The 24,706-nt window shown below is 44.4% G+C and overlaps 1 protein-coding gene across 2 annotated transcripts in view; it reads left to right on the top strand.

The window, feature by feature from the left end:
• Nucleotides 1-6,659: 6,659 nt before the first annotated feature.
• The window catches only part of bahcc1b (BAH domain and coiled-coil containing 1b), a 58,599-nt gene continuing 40,552 nt past the window's right edge, over nucleotides 6,660-24,706 (top strand). The window contains exons 1-2 of one of the 2 annotated variants that reach the window (XM_084567372.1): nucleotides 6,660-6,872; nucleotides 17,729-18,060. In XM_084567372.1, the coding sequence (XP_084423498.1) occupies nucleotides 17,889-18,060 (172 nt within the window). In that variant the 5' untranslated portion in view covers nucleotides 6,660-6,872; nucleotides 17,729-17,888. Of the gene's footprint in view, nucleotides 6,873-14,298; nucleotides 14,441-17,728; nucleotides 18,061-24,706 lie in introns of those variants that run through there. The other variant, XM_084567371.1, reaches the window with a different exon arrangement.

Raw genomic sequence — 24,706 nt, 5'->3', positions numbered from 1 at the left:
TTTCCGTTTTATGTGCGGACATTTGAACTTTCGGGCCCGTTATACGCCGCGCCGGGTGCGCAAGACGACGGCTGGGGTTTAGCGTGGGGCTGGGTGTGGGAATGGGGATGTAGATATGATCCCCCATTAGCTGTGGCGCCATGCTGCTCCGCAACATTACCACGGCACTAAAATTTTATTTTAGTAGCCCGCTCGCTCAGGTTGATCAAGAGAAGGAGGGGAGAAACGAGAAAGGCAAGATGGAAAGGCTCAAAGCGGGGCGTGTTGTGTGTGTATAGAGGAGCGTAAATGCGAGCACTTGTTGTATTTTCGTGAGCGATAAACCCACCTTCTCCGTGTGTACCTGTCACCCATGAGCACAGTCAATGAAACACCCCCATTTGGTTCATGTCAAGAGCAGACTGCATTACCACGGATGTAAAAATTCATCTGGGGAAGAGGCCACTTGTTGCTGGAGATAGCTGGCTGGGGGGAGAGAGAGAGAGAGAGAGAGAGGGGAGGGAGAGAATAATTTCATCCCAGTAAGATGGATGTTTTAATGCATCTGCTTCATGTAAAGTCCTCCACAACATGCCACATAAACATATCCGTCTTCATGAACGTGGATGCTGGGATGATATTGGAGGACGCTGGTGAAGAGTTGTCACTACTGAAGGAGGCAGAGGAGGCTGTGGCAGTGTGTCTCTGCAGGGAGTAAGCCATATGTACGTATGTTATATATACAGTAAGTGATGCCTATGAAGAAAGATCTCTATTGGAACATCTTAACTTTTTGTTGTGTATTCAAAAATTTAAAAAGGACAAATGGAATGTATTATCTGGAGGATTAGCGCTGCGCTGATCAAACCAAAGGGCAATTAAGGGTTTTCTTAGAACCACATTTGTTTTAAATAAAAGCAAACACGGAGCAATCATAACTGGAACACATAAACTATCCAATTTTTCCAAACGTTGCTCACTTCCCTCTTGCGGGCTCAGTAAATCCCCTGAACTTTTCACTCTTTCCTCAGCCTCTGGTAGTGCCACACTGGCTCGGTCTCATGATCAGTGGAGGGTGTATACACGGGCTATTGTTGTTGAGAAAGATGTCTGCGGCAGATGAGGGAGCTTTGTCAGTGGACGACAGTATACCCATACTTCCTGATACTGGCTACACCTGCGGCAGAGTCGGTTTACCCTGGCACCGCGGCAACGGCACCTCTACTGACCTTCATAACACTGAGCGAATTAGATGTTTGAGGTTTTTGTTCCTTTGGATTCTGCTTTACAATTCTCCTGCTTGCATTAAAGCTTCACAAAAATATATATCAGATACCATTTGTGTTGTTCAATGACAATTGACTTAACACATTGACTTAAGATAGCAAGAAAGGAAAGAACTCACTGTGACATAACAAATAGGATTCTGGCAGAGCTATGGTGTAGCTAGTGACACTGCACTGTTGGTTATGGCCTGACGTGCACGCCTGTGTAGCCTTCGAAAGTTTGGATTTTCCCGAAACGCATTTCCTCGTTCACGTGTCTCAACGGCCTGACAAGCACAGAAAGTTCTCCGGCAGTTGGGCCTCCTACGCACCATCTACTCTGATGTCTTCTCTGTGTTGTGTGTTGCGGTGATTTCATCGAAATTAATTGTTGATTCCACATTTCTTAACTTCGGCTCCGACGCGAGCCAACAGTTGTGAAAAACGGATTAGTTTGCTGGCTAATGTTTTAGTGGCGTAATCACAGAACAATGCAGACACACCAGTGTTGCGGAGCATGAGTGGAGCTGATGTAGGCAGGGGACGCCTGAGCCGATATCTAGCAACCTGAGAAGGCCCCCACCATGTAACTCAAAACAGCCACGCCCTTAATTATGCATATACATTAAAACGAGTGAGTTATATAAAAAAATCACGTATCCTACAGTTGTCATGAACGGAGAATTAGCCATGGCACATTCAATTGGACATTGCAATGTAATGTAATTGGGAAGTGACATTCCTTTGGAGCCAGCCTCAAGTGGCCCATTGAGGAGCTGCAGTTTTTTGGCACTTCGGCAATGGGACTGAAACTGTAGATCTGTTCACCTCCCGAAATCCACTAATAGTGGTCCCGTGGTGTTTCCCTATTTTCTTGGCTTCATAGTTTCATCGCCTGACCATTTTTTTCCCTTTTTGACATTTTAGGAGTCCACAATGACCATTCCTTGAGCACTCGACGTCCAGCTTTAGGACATGTTCTCGTGAAATATCTGATATTGCGTTTATGTTTAGTTCCACTAACCACATCTGTGCATCTTTAATTGCAGTCAGCCCCAGGCTTCAAAGAGCGATATTACGGTCAGACCACAGGCCAAAAAGCAAAGAAGAATGGAACAATAGTAAAGACTGGAAAAAGAAGGGAGAGAGTGTAAAAGTGAGTAGGCTTTTTTGTAGCTTCAACCAATTGGATCAGCGTTGCGTCGACCTCTGACCTCCCAGCTGGACCAAAAATAAGTTTCGACACACACTTCCCTTTTCTTCTCCAAGGCAGCAGCCGCAGCGAGCGATCACATGACTCTCCCGGGCCGGCCATGCCAGGCCTCGTGATGCTGCTGCAGATGTGAAGGGAAGCGGGGGGGGAAAAATATAAAAGGAAGAAAAGAAGTTTTTAGTGAAAGATTGGAAGGGGAACAAGGGCTAGGGGATGACATGGAGAACAAGCAAACGCGTCAGCAGACAGTGAGGAGGGGGTGAGGGTCACAAAGCTAGCTTTGTTTCTGCTCTGGCTGCTACATTAGCAGCTGCAATAAAAAAAAAAAAAAAAAAGCTAGAGAGAGGAGGATGGATGGACGATGGCATGGACGGGTGAATGTCCTGGCATGACGTTCTAGAGATGTCTCTGTGTGTCTCTTCAGTGTTCTGTGTTCTAATGCCGCTTCTTAGAATATGCATACAGGCCATAACTCGTAAAACAGACATGGAGACCTACATAACAGATTCAAGATAAAGGCAGCTCTGTGTCCAGTGATGTAAACTCTTTTATGACTGATCTGGATTACAATACGAGAGCAAAGATAAAAGAATTTAGTGCTCTGGCAAAAAGTCATATCCCAGAATGCTTTGCTCTCTTAGCTAACCCATTTGTGGCCATGTCAGTTTTTCAGCTAGGCTCACCTATGGGGTCACTGGGCCTCAATAAACCCGGGGCAGTGTGTGTACGTGTGTGTGTGTGCGCGCGCGCTGTGCACTTGCCTCTGGGGCAAACTGCCTCCCCTCTACAAAAATCACATGACCATGCAGAGTGTAGAAACCGGCACCATCTTAAGGTCCAGTGGCACCTTGAAGTGTTTTTCATTTGCCAAAGAGGAGCTGGCCTCAAATTGGAACCAGAGACAGGTTTAACGTCTGATTCTTAACCTATCGCAGCTGTGTCGCACACACACACGCGCGCACACACACACACACTTCAGGGGTCCACATGCACCCACATGTGCAGGCGTGCTCTCTCTGAACAGGGTTAAGACCGAGCAACTGTATTACACCGCGGCAAATGAGAAGCATCACATCTAGAGAGTAAATCTCAAACATTTGTCCACGTTTATCAATGCTGGCATTTGTGTACAACATCATGATTGGCTTAAAAGCTTGTCGGAAACACACACGCCAAATAAAGGGCAAGTATTGTCTTTTCTGCAGCTGCCGCATTTTGTAATGAATATTACAGATGTTTCCTGTGTAAACGTGTTTACGACATAATGACATACAGAGTGACATTTCTTTATAAATAACTATACTATTTTAAGATATCCACAGCACAGAATGTGCACTGCTCAAGAAACGGAGATGTTCTAAGACCACATGAAAGAAGAACTTTGCTCCAACAGGTGCTGTGGCGCAGTATACGAAGGAATCCATGGGTGAAAGCCACCTGACACCTCTGATAATATCTTATTAAGGTGTGTTTACCCCATACAAGCAGAGTGTGGAGCACAGAGGGACCGGACTAGTCAGGAGGTTTAGCTGTAAACTGGCCGTGTTTGGCATTGTCCTAATGAGGGAGGGGGGGTTTGCATTTCAGGCTGCAGGCGTTGGTCCGAATGCAACAGAGCTGCCCATTTGTCAGAGATGGATGGCTGGATATCTAACCGATCGGTATGAGTTTGGTTTGCACGCTCGCTCCTGTAACAACTGAAACTTTGGTTGAAAGATGAGGAGCAGGGGGATCGCAGCCATGACAGGAAACGAACAACAACAGAGTTTCTGAAGTGTCTGGTGGAAGAACTGAGACCCTTTTCCAGATTAAGGAAGCTGTTGTGAGATATGAAACAGAAAGGAGTCTTCGAGTGACACATTATTCCTCAAATGAGTTCCAGCTACTGAAACACATGGTCATGACTGAGAACCAGTCAGTAAAAACGCTTGATTTTTTATTTTATTTTATTTATTTATTTTAGTTTTTCTTTTTTTTTTTTTTTTGAGAAAGCAAAATTTCAAAATGAAAACACGCAAATAACATTTCATTTTGTAAATCAAGTCACAAGTGCATGTAAAAGTAGATGGGCATGTGTGCAAACTGCATGACCCACAATGCAACAGCAGGCCATTACAGAGACAAAATGAAGGAATGAAGGTCATGTTCCTTGGTGGGTGGGGTATGCTGAGACACACCCACTTCCCCTTCCCATAAATCCTTTCAAAGGTAAAGCCAAAACCATGCTGGAAGGATTTATGTGTGCATTGTTGCTTTTGGTCCTGGGAATAGTTTCTATTTTTCAACACAGCCGTACGGGCAGTGGTAGTTCGGAAAAGTCATAATGGAATTACTTGAACTTAGAGTTTGTTTAAGTGGATTTGCCTGCTGGGGCTGGTAAAGCATACTTCTTGTTGGTAGATGGAAATGACTGATGTCATTGTCGGATGTTTTATGTCTCAGTTCTTCCCAAAATCTCTGTTGAGATATTATTGTGTCATCGGGTCACTTATGTAGGTCAGGATTTTTGGCCTCTAAACTACATTATACTCAGAGTCAGAGTCAAATAAAGACGGTCAGTCTGAACTCCTAAAAGCTGAAACTCTCACTTTAATTTGCAGAAAATATCAATCCCTGTCCCAAATGTCGTGACTTTTAGATTTATTTGAAATTTGCAATGTTTTTATCCTTAATTTAAGACACCAGCTAAGGCTTAGAGAATGAGTAGACCCATGCAGACTAATTACAGTTGTTACAGTGAACTGTATTTGGGTGAACTGGAATAAATTAAAAGAAACCTGTTCCTTTTTTTTTTTTTTTTTCTCCCCCTTCTTGCCGCAGACACACTGAACCCGCCCTTCAGGACGCCTGGAGGTCCCCGCACCCCAGCTTGAGGATCCCTCCTCCCTCCTTCTGTTCAAACCCACAGGGCTCTCGGCCCCGCTTCTATCCCGGACGCGGTGATGCACGGGTTAATGGTGACGTGGTGCTCCTGAAGCGGTGACCCGCGGGGCAGCCAGTGGGGGCTGCAAGGGGGAGATGAGGAGAAAGCCGAGGCTGAGGTCCTGTTTGGGAAGGAGGGCAGAAGACACCGCCGAAATCATTACCTTGCGATTATTTCCAAAGCTTCAGCTCCTAGACCTCGCTTCTTCCGCATTCACCTCCAACCTGCGCCTCATTTGTTTTTACGCATAGGTGACGGTTTATCAGTGAAACGCCTCCCTGAAGGAAACCGGTGTTTTAACGTGTGTGTGTGTCCGCTGCGCTGCTGTTTTAAATCAGCCTTTCTTTAGTCCAGAGCGACGCAGCGGAGCAGGCTGAGCTCCCTTTCTGTGGAGCGAGAATTGGGGAGATAAATTCACTTTTACGCACAAACTTGTCTGGACCGTTTGGACGCGATCAAAGGCTGCGGGGCAAACGCGCAAAAATGCCTCGGACTCTTTAACGCCTGTGCTAAATGTTTATAGCGCTCTTACAATTGAAGCCGTGTGTGCACGGTCTGTCATCCACGGCGCAAAATGCCTCTGAGACCCTGGAGAGCAGCTATGTGTAGGGTACACATATAGCAGGCATTGATGTAGCCAGTGGTGAATTTGGAAAAGGTGGGTAAACTGTGACCTCCAGGCAGTAATTAGGCCTATCATTTACCAAACACCCGCCACTATAAACAAATATCAATAAGATTTCCAGAGAAGGGCTGATTGCTCCTTTTCACGCCAGACTAGGGACTATTCCGCATACAAAAAAAAAAAAAAAAAGAAGTTGTTTTGTGCGGTGTCGCCTGAAGTGGTTACCAAAATCAACGTAGTTCACTTTGATAAAACTTGCGAAGGCTCGAGGAAGCGAGGGGGGCAGTTTGGTGCAAAATCTCACGCTGAATATCAGATAGATGCATGTGGAAGGAGTGAATGGCCTCCTCTCCTCCTCCTCCTCCTCCTCCTCCTCCTTTTCCACTTCCACTCAGAGATCCGGTTCAGCACAATCACAAATGAAAACAAAACAGATCAGAAAAAGGTGTGTGTGTGTGAGAGAGAGAGCGTGTGTCTCGGTGCGTAAATGTGTGTCGAGGCAATTGTGGTCGCCACCTTTGTTGGTGGGGATGTGAGTGGGTGTATTCCTGGTGTGTAAGTCATAAGCATGCTTGATGATGTCCCTTTGCCCCCTCCCCTGATTTAAAAAAAAGAAAGAAAATACAAGAAAGCTCTAGTCTCCAGACGAGAGTGCATGGGAAAGAGAGGCAGGGACAGAAAAGGGAGAGTTTCTCCATCAATTTTCTGTTTAATGTCAGCGCTTCAGCTCCATTGTGGGAGAGAGAGGACGCGTCATCCAGACATAAATTTGCTATTATACAGCTTGACGGAGACTCACATCCACAGGATCCGGGTGTTGTATTCGGGAAAATCCCTCGGTGGATGAATTCAGCGAAGAGTTATCGTGTAAGTAATCGCGGCGCTATTTGAGTCCATACATTTGAAGGCGCGTTGGTTTGGATAGAGCGCGGAGAGGCAGGGTATTTGTCACGATCTGTCAAGTTTTGCGAGGAAGAAAGACTCTTCGGCTGTTTGTTTTCCCGTCTATAGACTGAAGCCGTGCGCTGTATGGAGACAACGGTTTGTTGGGTAGGTGTTATTTTGTGTTTGTTTAATCACTGGCAGTGTGATTTATGTGCTCGTGGCGCATTTAAATATACAATATTCTCCTATTTTCACTCAGTTTGACATGCTTGTAGTTTATAAAGTCTTTTTTTTTTTTTTCTGAAAAGGGTTGAGCCGTTTCTCCAAGATCCACTATGAATTTATTTATTTAACTCTGTACAGTTTGTTTATGGGTATGGATTACGTGTTTAGGTTTCTTTACATTTAGGACTAAAAACTTTCCGTAATCGGTTTTGTATGCTTCCAACAAATGTAGACATTTTTTGTGTCCTATAAATAACTGCCTGACAACAGGCAAGTACAGATGGATGCTTTTATGACGTTCATGAGTGGACATTGAGTATGTTGTCCTTGTAAGAAAGTTGGGGCCTAATGGTGGGGGGTGGGGGGGCTGGGGGGGTATAGTGTCTCACACACACACACACACACACACACACACACACACACACACGCACACCCAACGTTGGGTGTTATACTTTGTCAGGCTTATTCTCTTATATTAAGTTACACGGTAAAACTGTATGAGGATAGTCCTACGGAGCTGCTGCCTCACTCACACACACACACACACACACACACACGAACACACACACACCACTCAGAGCTTTGGCAACACAAAAGCTCTCTGATTTCTGACTTAGTTTGATGAAGTGGCAGTAAAGACAAAGGTTTGTGTAGTTGATCCTGGATTTAGACATTGTTGCTGGGATTTCTGTCTTCGTCTTTTTCTATTCTTTCTTTCTTTTCTCCTCTTTTTTTTTTAAACAACGCCCCCACCGCAAACAATTTACTTTGCTTTAGTAGTCCAGCTTCTTAATTAATTTATAAGTAGAGATGCAAAGATTACGTGTTCGCGGTGTTATGTATAAATAACTGTGGGAAATACGATGGCCGAATCTAGTGCTGACGCCAACACGAAGTTTCACTAATTTGCTTGAGTTTACGCACCGACACTTTATAGATGCGGACAGGAAAGGGAACTTTTTAGCTTGAGAGTGCAGATTTTATTTTATTTTATTTTATTTTATTTTATTTTTTTATTTTTATTTTATTTACAAAATAATTAAATATTAAAAACTGTTTTAGGACACCACACTTTGAAAGCAAATGTCCCCAAATCAGCTAAAATTCTGCAGTAAATTCCCAGGACAAGTGAAATTATAAGTATAATTTTAATGAATATAGATTCTGCAAGCAATACAATAGTTTCATTCTGGTCACATGAGCTCGGATTGTAATAACTTTTTTTCCTTAAATTTTGAAAATTAAACATTACATTATAATAGAAAGTGTACAGTGTCAAATGTTTAACTAAACACTAAATTAAATTGTAGTTAGGTGAGTTCCCTTTTGGGAGATGATCCAGATTTAGAGATTAGAGCTACACGTGCTTTGTCAAGATATGGCCAACATGGTTGCGCAACACTTCAAGAGGACTAGATGACTGTATATTTAAAATGGGATCAGCGTTTAAACACAGTTTTTTCCCCCTCTTCATTCAGTTAAAGTCTATCTTACCGTTAATACAAAGGCACGTGTTGTGAAATAAAACCCGGTGGAAGGAATCGATGGCGTTTCTTAAAGTGATCAGCTGCGGAAGGTCAGGTGACCTCCTGACCCCGTGGCCCATCCTGGAGACACTTAGCGTTACATTAACACTTTTAACCCTTCTGGATTCGCCGCGTTGAGAGATTTACCAATTGAATATGTTTTATGATCTTCGTGCGAGACTGGAAAGGAAAACACTCATTCACGTCCAACGTCCCGTGTGCGTGCAAGTGCACACATGTTCGCAGAGAGGGAAGTGTTGTCAAAATTTTGGAATATTACTCAAACGGAGGTAGCACCGTGGTTTAGATGGCCCCTTCGCACGTCAGACGCACGGTGTATTTAATCCCATTATTTGCATGTGTAATGTCACAATTTAAGAAACTGTTACGATTCAGTACTCCTCCTTGTGAATACAAACTTGTGCAAACAGCACAGCGCTCAGACAGGACAGCACGCTACGGCTGTTTACGTTCAAACGGTAATGGTAATTAAAGCCTCCACCTGCGTGTTTTGATGGCCCGTAAATAGATGCCGGTGCTTTCATGTCGTCCATACAGGCCCGGTGGTGGTTACAGACAGATATATGGCTGTGTGACAGGTACTAATTTGGTGCCCAAGCTATGCCTTCTGTCACCATCATCACCACCATCATCATCTCCCTCCGCTGCACTATCGTGCTCGATCTGAAGGCGTCTGGAGACGTGTGCCTTTACATGGCAGCCTGCTTCGGGTTTACGGTCTTTTTTTTTCTTTCCTTAATAGAGAACGTTTTATTTTTCATGCCAACCATTTCATATTTCCTGACCCCGCTGTGTGTGAGCCATGAGCTCCTCTCCAGCCTCTCTGTCAGGATGATCAGAAATAGCAGCATCTGTCCTGCCTGCGCACACAGAGAAGAAAAGGTCATGTTGTTTTTGTGTCCAGTCAACTTCTGACTTCATCACGTCTTCTTCTATCGTTATGGACGACGTTGTTGTTTGTCGAGGTTAATATTTACAATGTATCGGCCACCATTTCAAAAAAAAAAAAAAAAAAAGGAAAGAGGGTTCTGAACGCCGTGCCCACATCGCCGCTGCTACACGCCCAGAGCGCACAGAGCTGCCTTGTTTTTCATAAGCTTGGCAGCGCTGCATTTCTCCTCTGCTCTAATATGGCTCTATTGTCTCATGGGGTTGCACCACCTTAGATAGCCGGGGCGTCTCCCTGGTGAACGACCCTGTTTGGAAATTCTCATCATTAAATGGCTATCAGAAATATCTGGTGAGAATAGGATGGCTGCACTGCATGGAGGGCCTCCCGTGGAGACAGCTCCCCCATTTGGACCTCATTTAAAACCAGCCTCGCCAATGTGTTTCCCGTTCACTGTGAATTATGTTTTTCTTCAAACCTGGTCCTTTTTAGCAGTTCAAAAGTTTCTTCAATTCATTTTTTTTTTTGATGGGGCGAGAACAATTTAAACGCACTTTAGCTATCCACTTTTTAACGTGCGTAAAACTACTAAATCGCCTTTTTTTTAATGTAACTCTTCTTTAGATAAAGTTGCAGCAGAGTTCTTTTGTGTTTTTTGTAAACGCAGCACTAAACTTACTCATGTCAAGTTACACAGAATTACGGTGTCGTACGGCCTGGAAACAAAAGCATAAAAGTATGACAATAACCTATAAATAATGCTGGCATGCTGTGTTTGTTTTTCATTCAACTTGTGACACCACAACTGCAGAGCAGAGCGGGGAGAGAAGTGCCTCTGCTGGCCGGGCTGGACGGCAGCAAAATCGGCCGCGGGATCGAGAAGAGTGTCGCGCAGTGGTCTGGCCGTGCGGGAAGAAAAAGTGGGGAGAAGAGCGAGAGAGAGGGAGAGCGAAAGAGAGAGGGGAAAAACTGGGGAAGGAGGAAGCGAAGAAGGGAAGGTGGAAAGTGTCAGTCAGGAACGCTTCATTGCTCGGGGACAATCCGCGCGCAGGACCGGTCTGTTTCAAGAGCAATCAGTCAATCCGCATTAATTACCACCCCACCCAACCCACACCCCACAGTATAGGGTAGCTCGCGCTGGCACACGGACCGGAGGAGGCTGGGGTGCGTGTGTTATGCTTTCTCTCTCTTTACGCACACACACATCCAGCCCCCACCTTTTTAAGTGAAAAAGAACCAATAAAAATCAAGCTATAAAAGGCTTTTCCTTGTCACTAAATAAATTAAATGCAGATTTCTGTTTTAAGTGGCGGCCTCCTTTTGTGAGCTGCGGAACAGGATTCTTTATTGTCCCTCTGTCATTAGTGCCGAGGACAACACTGTCAGGGGAGAGAAGGAGGAAACCAAGTCACTCCATAATATATACTTATAGCATACTATTGCATATATAGCATATATACCCACAATACGCTATGGCTAGGTTATTGTATGCAGGCTGCGTCGACGTTTCCTGGCATTGATTCCTGACAAGCTGTTGGAATCAGAAAACGACGAGTTTTTCCTCCTTCGCTGTAAGGGTTAATGCAAAATCCTAACAGCAAAATTTACACTTTTTAATCACGATTTTTTTTTTTTTTTTTTTTTTGCAGTATTAATAGCTGGAGAACTGTGATTTTGAAAACCTGTTGGCTGAAATAAAATAAATGTCACATTTGGATCTAAACTCCCTGGCTGATTCCAAGCTCCTCTCTTGCAAGAAACACCCCAGCACCACGTTTTTAAATAATTAATACATTTCCTCCTATTGAGAGTGCACAAATCCATGCATATCTGGTGGCTTTCACGACGCACTGTTTATTTCAGTCAACTTAGACGGTCTGCGATGCGCGCATTATCATTCAGATGCGTCTCTGAACTGGCATTATGGAGCACATTTTAGCTATTGAAATATCGACTAACAGTGGAAGTCTGCACAGATTTTGGTGGATGCGAGCTTTGTGCGTGCATGCGTGTGTGTGTGCGACTGTGTGTGTGAGTGTGTGTGCAGACACGTGGTGGCTGAAGCCTATTGGAGGGCGCAGGGCTCGGACATGCAGGCTGCTATGTAAATGGGAAAAGACGGTAACGATTATCTAATTACAGACGTGATAAATCTGCTCGCTTTGGCCTTATTTGATTTGAATTATATATTAATTTCACTCTGCAGATGAAAGTGTGGCTCTGCTCCGCGCATACAGTATTGTAGGCTATCTTTGAGCTGCAGACCAGCTTGGGTCTCTCTCTCTCTCTTTTTTTTCCCCCCAGTGTGTTTTGTTTGGGGCCGGACCAAAGCAAAGGAGAGAGTCTCTGTTTTAATGTAAAGGGACATCAGTTGGAGCAGTCTGCATATACTTTATGAGGTGTGTGTTCAATGTTGTCAGCTCTGGAGAAGTTCTGCTAGAAAGCATGCAAGCTGGAAAGATTTGACTTTTTTTCCTGCCTTGTTGTTTCATTTTTATTTTGAGATGTTATTTAAACGTTTGGAGAAAATATTGAGATTTTAAAAATTATTTGATTTTATATGAATATATTTTAAATTTTAAATGTATTTTATCTTGTATTATTGTTTTGTTTTTTGTTTTTTTTTTAAATCTGTGCTGAATAGTGGAAATGGTCGAGTGTTTTAGTTAAGCTTCATCTATTACCCTTTTAGGAAAAAATAAATAAAAAATGATTATTAGGCTACATACCGTTTAAGCTCCCGTGTAAACCCGGAAATGTCCACTTAATTACTGGCAATAAAAAGTTTTGGTCAAGCTTTTTTTGTGTGCGTAACAGCACAAAACAAGAACCGGTAATAGCATTATTTTTAATTTTCTGTTGAGAAAATCCTACAATTATCTTTAATAACAAACCTACGGCTTTCTTTTCATCGTCTCCTTTGTGGACAAAAACTTTTCTCCCTCCATATTTGTGGAAAAAAAGGAGCTCCCTCTCGGCAGCGCAATAGCTGTTTTCCGGTTCTTGTTGCCGTTCTCTCCTCCATTTTCTAAACACAAAGTTGTTATTGCACCATTCCGCAAATCTAGCCTCTACATTTAATACAACGTGTAATTTCCCCCCCTTTTACCGTATTCCCTTTGATTTAGTCACTCTTGACTCTCCTTTTGCTCTGGGGCCAACGGGGTTCGCCGTGGGGGGCGCCTTGAAACCGCCCCTCCTTATCTCCTTTCATCGTTCAGCGCGGGGCCGCCTTGAAACCGCAGGGGCAGTAATTGCTTTTTTCAGGCAGCCCAGTGCGGACTGGCCAGCAGCCAATCAGAGCCTTGTTTACACTCGGTGATTGACAGCGCTCTGGCAGCGTGCCAACCAATCAGGAGCTCCGCAGCGCTGAAGCCCTGAGTTTTTAACCCTTTGCCTCCACGTATAAACAAACCTGGGACGGGAATATTAGCCTATAGCAGCTCATATATTTCGACATGGAAACACACAAGCCCATATCCTTCCACTTTTAATTGGCTAAATTAGTGAACCGTGCGCAGGGCTAACCCCGAGGACAGTAATGCTTTCAAATTACGCAGTGATTCAATTTGTCCGTGTGTGCGTGTATATGTGTGTGTGTGTGTGTGTGTGTGACAGAAACAGAGGCAGGTAAACAGACATAAAGTCACAAAAAGGCAATACTGACTACATGATAATATGTGCTGTTTATTTATGTGTAACCTTTCCAATCCTTGCCATAAATACAAAAAACAACAACTTTATTAAACCTTTCTCCATGTTAACCTGTGGGTCGTTTCTAATGCTGTTATATATGTGAAATATTGACAGATTAAATCAGCTGATAGAAGAAGGCTGCTCATTGAGAGCTGCTATCAAAAGAGGATTTGAGTTTATTGGTTAAGCAGACAAATTTGATTTACTCCCAAGTATCCCAATGGACAAATTAATTATGTCAAATTTACACTTAACTGTAGGTCTATTAATTATAGGTCCTAAACTTCTCTTATCTTAATTTGTGCAAAATGTCTCAGACTGCAGACAGAGCCTGCACGTCCCCTAATAGGGATTTATTTAGCAAAACACGTGTAGTGGGGCAAGCGTAAGAGCCCGTTTCCCTAAAGGAGCATCAATAAAACTATCACATCATCACTGTCACGCAGCAAAATACCGATATCACAGCACAGGCGGCATCTGAGCTCAACTGCAGCGGGATCACACAGAATAGGCTAGATGCTGTTTGCTCTCCACCAGCGATCAGAAAGTGCAGGCAGCGCCGGTTCCTCTCCTCTCTCCGCACTGAACAGCGCCGAGCTGTGCCGCCTGTCTCCTCGCATTTGCTTGCGCACGCAGCGCGCCGAGGGTTGCAAATCAAACGCCCGCCGTTTCGCTCCGCGGCTCCGGCTGCTTCCTCATTGGCTCGGCGCTGCAGCCAATGGCAGCGTGTGTTTCCCGTCGAAGGGGGTGGTAGCGATTGTGTGTGTGTGTGTGTGTGTGTGTGTGGCGGGGGGTAGGAAAGGGTGGAGTGGGGGCGGAGGTGGGGGAGCGCCTCACGGGCACGCTTTCACATTGTCGTTCTCAAACCAATAGGCCTGCGCGTCCACCCCTCCCCGCACACACACCCCTTCAACCTCAACCTCATCCTCCTCCTCCTCCTCCTCCTCCTCCTCCTCCTCCCGGCGTGTCTGAGTCTCCGGCTGCATGAACGAGCCTCGATTCACTACAAGCCTGAACTTCTACGATGCGTCTCTCCCATACCTCAACTGACTGCACACCACAGTCTGCAGCAGCATAGGATGTAATCAATCCCACATGTTTCATCTCTGCGACTCGGGGATTTTCTCTTTGAATATTTTTGTACTTTTTCTTTCATTACACCCTGCTTGCCATACAATGGATAGAACTTACCAGTAAGTAGCATATATATGTATATATATATATTTATATTTTTTTTACAGCTGCGTTTTTTCCTTTTTACTGTGCTCAGTGTCGCCTTCAGTCAAAGTCTTTCATGCAAGACAGGACGATCTAAATCTACAATTTTACCCAATTTTAAAAATACCTCGCTATTTGCTGTCACACATTTAGAGACGAGATTAGAAAATGCAAGCTGATGTGACTGCTCTGTGTACCTCACAGAATAATAATCTGAAGGCATCCCTCTTTCAGCGTTAAAGCAACAGATCTCAGTATTTTTGCAGTATTTTGAGGGATTCATTTCAGACAGCTTATTCTCTCTGTTTCCTGTCCAGGGTTGCAGGGCTGAGCTGTGGACGGTATGTGTGTCACTTTTTGATTTGACCTCCCTTCGCAGCCAAAATCGCTTGTGTGTTTCTAAATCATTCAGGACCACTCCGAATCTCTCCAAGCGCCTCTGCGCATTGTTTTATGGATTATAAATTGTATATTATTTCCTTGTTGGTTCCCTGTCGCGTGAGCGTTGTTGGGAGGAAGGGGAGGCTGAGGGAGGTTTACTGCGAACTGCAGCGCTCCCTCGGTGAGAAGGCTGCGCAGACGCCGCGCTGTCTTCGGCTCAGTCGGGCTTGTCTCTCCTGTTTAGCCGGCCTCTGAATATCCGGATTTAGTGCGCCGGTTATGGGTTGTGACTTTACTTTATTGCAATATTGTTGAAAGCAATGAGTTGGCCTCTTAACCACTTCAAAAGTAAATGCTATGTAGTTCTTCTATATTTTTTGACCACGCATTTATGATTTAATAGATTTTTTGGTTCAAATGGCGATTTTCAATTTTTTTTGCGGAAAATCTCAACTATATTAGATCTGACAAACACAATTCTGTGCGGATTTTCTGGCTTTTGTGTTAAGTTCGTGTAATATCGTCTTGACCAGCGGTAGTTACTTTTGTAGGGGGGAATTTTCGTCTGGCGATAGTTTGACCCTTTCCAGGGCAGCGATGGTGGAGGTGTGTGTGCGTGTGTTTTGGAGGTGTGTGTGTGTGTGTGTGAGCTTTGGGGGAGTCTGGGATGAGTGGAAGGAAGTCTGAACGCCTTCCACGTATGTACACACACACACACACACAACACACACTCACAATGCTACCACAACAGCAGATCCAAATGATCATTTTCCCAAACTGTTACGCGCGATCTGCTCACATCGTTTTGTTTGCGTGGCATGTGATAACACGGGATTTAGATTCAGGTTGTTAAATGTAGCCTGAGTGGCTCTCTGTTGACGTGGAATGTAAACACTCGGGACGTGTGTTTACGGCCCGAAAATTTAAAAATGTATAGACAAATGTCAGAGGAGAGTGGTTTATGATTGATGTCCCGTAGAGAAGGGCCATTGTTTCTCACAGCCTAGGGGACAGGGGAGAGTCCATTTGCCTTCCCTGTGCGCTCGCAGTAGCCAGCGTTTCTCTCCCAGTTTTTTTTTTTACCTTCATTTCTTCCCACTTGCTGTCGACTAGATGTGTTCAAAAAGATTTTCGCAAGCAAAAAAGGAAATTAAATTATTTATCTGCAGTTTGACTGGATATTCTCCCGGGGAGATATTTGGATATTTTATCCTTGTTTGAGTGTTTGGACGCACTGAACGCACACATTCACGAACACATTTGCAGGTCTGTCAGAGATGAGGAACTTTGAAGACCCCCCCTCCCAAAATTAAATGAAAAAAAAAAAAAACACAATTCCTGAACGAGTCCTTGAGCAGCTGTGTGTGTGTGTGCTAGGGAGTCTGTATGTATGCGTGTGTGTGTGTGTTAAAGGAAGAATATCCAAGCTCATGCAGGCTATATTCTTATGCACTTCATAAGCCCCTGGTCCACCAGAGCATTTGATATTTTCTTTGTTCCTTTATCGTTGGTTCCTGGGAGGTGTTATCAGCATCTACAGAGCGCTAGATGGACGTGCCATGCATTGAGAGGCCTAATAGATGGACTGCTGAGGTGTGTTTGGGTCGAAAGCAAGCATCACAGGGAGCCCTATTTAAGCAAATGACCCAGGCTATGAGGTGCACATACAAAGTCGATGATTCCCTTTTCTATTTCACTGTTTATTGCCGCACTCTTTCGCACCGGAGCATAAAGGCGATTTGATTTGTGTTCGTGATTACAGTGCAGCCTGTATACACACAGCATATATGTAACAGAGATGCATGGTGTTTGCCATTGTCAGGAGGCGAGGGCCACTGCTGCTGACTCGTAGGAGTTGACGGAAATAGCTGTTTCAACGCCGTTTTCATTAATAAGCAACCCCCCCGCCAAATAATAATCCTGATTGCAGCGGTGCAGTCTATAAAAAAAGTCCAACGGTGATGGCGGAACAACTTTGGCAAATACATGAAAAGAAACAGTAAAGTCAGATTTAATTTGTAAAAGCTACACTGCAAACACCATGGCTCCATGGCAGCGCTGGGCCTCATATCAGCCCCATATTATACATTTTAAAATACAAATTAATAAGCACTCCTTCAAAGTTTGTGTGGACCAGGGATCTGATTTTCTTACAAATATCCTACGCGAATAAATCAAGACTCGATTTACATAAACAACAAGCATTAATCAAAGCTGGAATGTGTGTATTTCTCACCGTTTGGGGAGTGGATTTTAGCCCTCGGAAGGATTTTTTTTTAAAAAAGTGCTTTTGTGCGTTCTTGCTTTGCGCAGATGGTTTTCTTAATATTTTAGTGCAAGAGCCCCGAGGTCCAGCTTGTTTATGACCGGTCCTTGTTGGGTCTAAAGACTTAACAGCTCCTCCTTTACCGAGAGAAGCTTCTCACAGCTGTGAACTCGTGTACTGTATATGCATTTGTTTGTACCTGAGCCCAGTCTCCCTCTCCTTTCCTCCCCTTTCTTTTCGCTGATAAAGAAAGCTCCCGTGTGCGTTGTTTGCATCGTGTTTGGTCACAGGATGAAGAGGGGGAGGAGGTGGGGAGACCGCTGTGTTGGGGCCATCGATGTATGCAGAGTAAATCCACATGAACTTAAAATTCACCCAGCTTTTTCACTGAACAGACTTTGCTCGTCCTGCTGAGCTGGCGTGCCTCGTCGTTAAAAGTAGATAACGTGTAGATGTTGGCTTTTTGTGGAATGTGAAATGTCTTTTGAAAATGCTGCTTGTTTGTCTAAACAGGAACAGCGACTGTCTCTCAGTTCAGCCTTTTCTTCAGCGCTACATCCCTGCTTGGCTCATTATTGTCAGCGCTTTGACTCGTCTCCTGCTCTCTCTTTTGTAGGACATGACGGGGACTCAGTTTCTACCCTGCAAAGCCAAAACTCCGCTCAATGCGAGGGGAGCCCGAAGTTCATAAAAGGGATTATTTGCATCTGGGTGCCTGAAACCTTCGGTGCCTCCGGATTTTACTTTGGATTTGGGATTTATCGGTTCTCATCGGGATGGAAAGCCGAGATTTCGCTCCTCCGCACCACCTCCTGACGGAGCGGAGCGCCTTGGTTCACAGCGCCGCGTCTCGGATGGCGCCAGGCGGTCACGGCTCCGTGCAGCACCCGGCACACTTCCAGCCCGGGAAATACTACTCATCCCACCTCTCCATGGGTCCGCACTCAGGTCAGTTTTGAAAGGGCTCTGCGTATGACTGAATGAATGAAAGTGTGGATTTATAAACGGCGTCTACTCCCTTTTGTCTGAGGCATATGTTGTCCACATTGCAAACTTGGGGAACCTTGGAGCTCTTTAGGGACGCACCAGAATTTAACGTGGAAGGAAAACAGCCCCGGCTTTGTGGGAAATAAACACAAAAACAAATAAAGGAGCATAATTATCTCGAAGAGTTTTATATTTTACTTTATTTGACGGGTTATATCTTAAATAACTGCTGTGCGTAATACGAGAAAATAAATGTAACGTGTCAGTGGATAAAAGCGAAAATATGCAACTCAAGAGGGAAATGTTCATTCTTTTGTAAATTAGATTAACTCTAAATTTACAACATAGGCAGGCTCGCTTATTTTAGTTTTTTTTTTCTGTGTGTGTTCTTTTTTTTAGTTTTAGACTTTAAACCTCACAAGAGTAAAGAAACATTCCGGGATTGTTTGGTTTCTATCAAACAAGGATTATTAGGCGTTTGTAGTGGCATAATCTTGTCACAGATTTATATGGTTTCGTCAATTAGCAAAGTACTAATAATTGGCATTTGATGTAATTAATTACAACTGGGTTATTCCACCGCTTATATTTCCCATTAAACAATAAATTAAAGCTGTTAGCTATGAGCGAGTTTCATGTGCCATGCCACCCCCTCCTCCTCCTCTTCCTCCATGTGTGGGTCCATGAAGATGTTGGTTTGGTGCCGGTGGGTTCGAGGCTCACGCTGGCTCGTACTGGTCGCGATCTGGGGGTCGCGGTGGTGAGGGGGGGTGGAGGCGAGCTCTGGCTAATAGAGGTGCGGGTAATACCAGAAAATCCGGTTTCTATATTGAGCGGGGACGTGACGGGGTGCGAATGGGTTGACAGTGCATGCATTAGATTTAACAAGTAGCTTTGGTATCCTGGCTCAATGAGGGAGGGGGGTATATGTGTGTCTCTCTGTGTGTGTTTGTGTGTGTGTGGGGAGAGAGAGACAGAGACAGAGAAAGAAAGGCTGCACTCGAAATCATACAGTGCACTCTATCTGTGTGTATACTGCACTGGCTGGATGAATGTAAACGTGTCCGACGAGAAACCTCATTAATTATCATTTGCAAATGCAGCGGCTTCATAAAACCGAATACCACAGTCTGCTGCTGGGTGCGTGTAGGCTCCACATATCTTCTTTCTCCACTTATCTCCACATTCAGCAGTTTTACGCAACAGTAAAACCGACACACACGTCCAGCCAGGATTTTTTAAAACTCTTTTTATAGATTTGTCACAAAAAAATACACAATGTCCACATTTCCAGTCAACACGCTTATTATTTATTTATTTATTTGTTTATTTATGTATATTTATATATTTATTTTTGTAGAAATTGAACCTTTTTGGCATTTGCTTCAGCTTCTTTTTGAGGGAACTTGCTTAAAGCTGTAATATTTTTATCAGCTTGCCTCGTTTCAGACCACTGTGAACACAATATTTCCAAATCTATCAATTTTTTTAAATAAAAATGTAATGTATAATATTCTATATATATACTCACATTTATACATATTTGCATCTACAGCATTTATAAAACTGACATATTTATTTATATTTATTATTTAGTTCTTCCATGTATAAAATTCAAATGATTTAATTGCCTAGATGTGTTCTTAAAATAAATAAGGTATATACAAAATTTACCTTGCATTATTCTGAATTACATGCATGCTTTATGCTGTGATAGTTATTAAATAATTGACATAATTCTTCCTCTATGTGACCACATATTTATATATATTTTAAAATATTGAAGAGGCTACATTTTCTTTTCAGTTGATAAAACATTGCATATATTTCCAGAGAAATTCAGCAGCGTGTCTCCTTTAAATTTGACTGAACTGTTTGGATCTAAAATAAGGGCATGCCATTTTTTATTTTGCATTTATTTTTTTAACCTGTGACAAACACACCTCTAACCTGCTCGGCGGTTTAAAGACCACTACTCGCTGACATGCATTATGGCGCAATTTAAAAATGATTCTGTAATGTTGAAAGGGGGAATGAGCATAGTAATGCGGGGTGATAATGCTATTGAAATATATTCAAGAGGGCCTCTCACTGGGTCTCAAGGTGCATGACACTGTATTGAGATTCCAGATATCCAGACTCTCCATGCATGTCCCTTATGGGGTTTTGACTGACATGATGGGCATAGAGGATTGTTGTTTTGGGGTGGGGGTTGGGATATGTGTGTGTGTGTGTTTGCTGGGAGGTTAGGATGGGGGGTTACCTTTGTCCTTGCCCCCCTTAGAGATTCGGAGAGCTGTATATGCCTGGCCCTAGGCCTCGGCACAGGGGGTAGATATGATGTGGAGCTGGCCATAGCAGGGCAGGAGAGGGAGGTGGGGGCTATGACAGGGGTTTGTTTCAGATCTTTGCAAAGACACACGCGCACTTTTTTTATGGTTTCACACCATACCAAACTGGGTGTATCACTTACAGAAATGTAAAGTAAAAAAAAAAAAAAAAAGGCTCCCCCCAATTCCCCCTTGTTTCTTCATATCCCGGAAAACCTGCAATCCATCAATTTGCTGAAGCCTCTTATTTAGATCAGCATGGTGTCTGCTTGAATATGGTCTCGCTTGACAAGGTGATGGAATGACAGACGCATACCAACGCCATAAGACTCAGCCCCCATTTGATAAAACCCCGCAATGATATTACACAGACGTTTAGATTACTGATAGGAGCAGTGGGAAAGCCTTTGTCTCTGTCTGTCTGTCTTGCTCTCCTTCCCCTCTCATTTTCACGGCTTCGCTTTTATTCCAGCCTTTCTTTCTCTTTCTTCCCCTTTCTGTGATGTTAGCCCCTGGGCAGTAGTTGTGCAAGTGTGTGTGTGTGTACGGGTGTGTGTGTGTGTGTGTGTGTGATTAGGGTTAGGTTTAGCCTGCAGTAGCACAGGTGTGCAGTATTATGGAGGGCGTGGCGGCGCTTGTCATTGAACAGGTGTGTTACTTCCCAGACAGCAGACGGTTTTTGTTTACACGATAGTGTATGTGTGAGAGAGTTTGTGTGTGACCTAGTAGTGCCGACGGAAAGAGTTTACATTCATGTCATGTGTGCACACATGCACAGCTGCACACACTGTCACAGAACAGTCTCTATCCTCGGTTGTTTTGTGCTCTGGAAACGTAATAAACCATAATCATAATGTTTTGGTTAGACTAGATAACCTCTCTGCCACTCCACTCTTTCTTTTCCTCTGTGGCCATTGTCTCCTGAGCCTTTCTCTTTTCTTCTTCTTGCCCCTCTTTTCCCATCTCTTCTCCTTCTCCTCTCCCTCTGTTATGTCTTGTTAGTGAAGACCCTGTAGTTAAATTCTGCATGTCTCTGCTATAAATGTATGTAGCTATATGTGTGTGTGCGCGTTGCATGCAGCCACCCCGTCCATTCATCACGACGCTGTCAGTAATGTCTCTGCTCTCTTGGAAGTTTCTCAGCTTTGGCTTTGATCAGCACGGCAGCGCAGGCGGGACACACCCCTTCGCCCTCCTACCTGCACACACCTTTGCACACAAACAGCTCACATGGAGAAGGAGGATGTGTATGCATGAGTTTGGTTTTTGCTTGTGTAGCTACATGCTTGTGAAATTAGAGATACAAGGGTCTGTAGTTAGTACAGATACACATTAGTGTCTGTGTAGGGTGCTTATTATGTTAAAAGGCAAGGATGAAGCAAAGCCCTATATAAGTAAAGAGAGAAAGAGAAGCAATGATGGATGGAGGAGGGGGAGAGGGGGTGGAGGCGGGGTGTGAAGGGGTAGAGGGAGTGGATAGGCTGAATGTTTCCACCTGGTTGGTAATCCAGTCAGATTACCACCGCTTGACAGCACCCACTGGCCGCCATCCCCAGCTCCACAGCCCGGCGTCTCCTCTGCCTCTCAAGAGCGTGAGTGAGTGAAAGAGCGAGAGGAGACACTCGCCTCAGAGTGTGTGTGTGTGTGTGTGTGTGTGTGTGTGTGTGTGTGTTTGCGAGATGAGTCAGCAGTGGCCCCCCCACCACCACCACCACCTCCAACTAACCAACGCTACCCGGGGTACAGGGGGCACATCTCGGGTGCGGCGTGCAAGACGACCCCCTGCGCGGAGGAGACAGCTGGTGAAAGCTGCAGCCAGCCGAGCTGCGACTGGATGCGGTGAAGAAGAAGAAGAAGAAGACCGTAAACTGTCAATTCAGTTCAGTTCAAGGGAAAAAAAATCTAAACTGACTCACCACTTTGGATCAATAAAGTTTCATGGTTCAACTTTACCAAGTGTGTGAGTAGGAGCCCACTAAGGACAATGGAGAGTTTTTATAATTTATATAATTGCTGAATAATTTACAGAGCAAATTCTGATTTAGGAATACAGAAAATAAAAACCATCTTTAGCAATATTTTTGGATTAAAAAAAAAAAAAATAGCCAAACAACCCACTGATCTCTGAACACTGCAGTACACTAGAGTGATATCATAGCATTCAAAATCATATGTTTCATATGATTTCTTTTTAAAATTGCATTTAACATACACACTTTATTTTGTCAGCCTCAACATATTGGCGAGCTGATCTGACACCCACATCATTACCGCTCTTATCTAAATGTGAGCTAAAATATGCAGGAAGGCCAAAGGAATCAGTTAAATGAGTCTGACTGTTTGAAATTTGTTGACGCGTTAAAAGCATTAAGTCATTAAGTAAGGCCAGTAAAGTCATTAAAGGCATTTCCATTACAAATTAGACTCTTGTGTATGCTTTGATATTTCCAGCAAACCGCGGCACACCATTTTAATATATTCCTACATCTAATCAAATTGACCTCGGAGTAACTGTGACCAAGATTTGAGCTGTCTAAAAGGTCACATCGGTGGAAAGATATAAAAAAAATTGAATATATTAAGTGGAGGGGAAAAAAAAAAATCCTTTTGATGTTGAGAGTTTTGAGTGAAGCTTGCATTTGTTCAGAAGCGCATTTGCCAGTGTGACAGAAAGACTTTTGTCTCATCTCCAACTCTCATCCAACACGAGAACAGCTGCTTATTGTCGGTAGCAGTGATTTGAAGGGAGTGGGGTGCATTTGGTTGCGACATCTCCGGGGTGTGAACACACACTACCATCTGATGACTTGGCATGTGAATGGAAAGCGCCAGACTTCCTGTGTCCATGTGCTCTTTTTTTCCTCTCTCTCTCTCTCTCTCTCTCTTTCTCTCTCCCCTTTCCCCTTTTTCTTCTTCTTCTGCTTCTGTCCCTCACTGGCCAGACCTCCACTCCCCCGTCTTCCTCGCTACTCTTTAACCACATGCTTGCCCTCCCCTCTTCCTCCTCTCCTTCTGCTTTCCTCTTTCACTTCCCCTTCACCATTGCATTCGCTCCTCTCAGCTTTTCGAGTGGTGCTCCAGCCCTCCTTCCTCCTCCTTCTCCTCCTGCTCACAGCCATGTTCCTCCCCGCTCTTCTCTTCCCCCTTTGCTCTCTTCTCTTTTCAATCAGCCCCCCCCCCCCCCCCAACCCCCGCCGCACACACCTCTTATATTCATCTCCCATCTCTGTCTAACTCCCCACAAGCCCATCGCCTCCTTGCGTTGTTAGCGGACCAGCTCCTCTCGGCGCTCCTCCTATTTCTGTCTCAATTTCAGCCTGCTTCCTATCCTCTTCCACATTGCCTCATTTGTTTCTCCCTTTTTCTTTCTTGCCTCCCCGTCTCCCCACTGCTCGGCCGGTTGTTAACGGGCCCGTCCCGGTGCTGCTCGGCACATGGCCAACTCACTAAATCAGAAACGTTTGGAGGATTTGGCAAGAGGGAGTGAGAGCTCAGTGAGGCGCCTTTGAAGTCAGAGAAACGAGAGAAAAATGACATTTTAAACAGCCCGCAAAACACAAGGCTAAAACAGCTTCTTACTCTGTGCAGGGGAAGGGGGGGCTCTCTCTTTCTGTGTGTGTGCCTGTGTGTGTGTGTTCATTTAAAAACACAGCATAAGGTGTTTGAATGTGTGGCTGCTGTGTGTCTTTTATTTGTGATACGGCTGCATGAAAAAGATACGCGAAAAGAAAGTGTGTGTGTGTGTGCAGACGTCATAATTCCCAGCTATTTTATGGCTCTCCTCTTCTTCAGGGGGGTCAGGGCAATTCCCTGTTTACGCAACATGACAGAGAGGTGACATCACTTAGGGGTGGACAGACATGATGTCACAGTCTCGGCACATCCACAGGTCTGCACCCCCTGAAAATGCACACCGCAAAACCCTGGCGGTGCAACCACGGCAACCCTTATCGTGGCGGCAACCGACACCTGAGACGGGCCGGCTTTTATCTGTCTCAGGGTCACATTTATGCCTGACTCATCGTCACTCGAGCTGACTCGTTTGACTCAGCCGGGGCCCTTTTTCCCGGCTGTTGTGTTTTGGTTCTCTGCTCGATTCATTTCAGCTCTGTTTGGCTCATTCATATTGTAATGGCCTCCATTCAGGCGGGTCTATGTCCAGTTTGTTTTGCTGTCAGGGCTTTAGATGGATGGAGGGGGCCGTAGGTTCATCTGGAGGTGAGGTTAAAGAAGGCAGAGTGGTCGGACTGCCTCCTGAATGCAGGGCCCTTCAGTTT

The sequence above is a fragment of the Chelon labrosus genome, assembly GCF_963514085.1.
Source record: "Chelon labrosus genome assembly, chromosome: 19".
NCBI lineage: Eukaryota > Metazoa > Chordata > Actinopteri > Mugiliformes > Mugilidae > Chelon > Chelon labrosus.
This window is presented reverse-complemented; position numbering and strand designations above follow the sequence as displayed.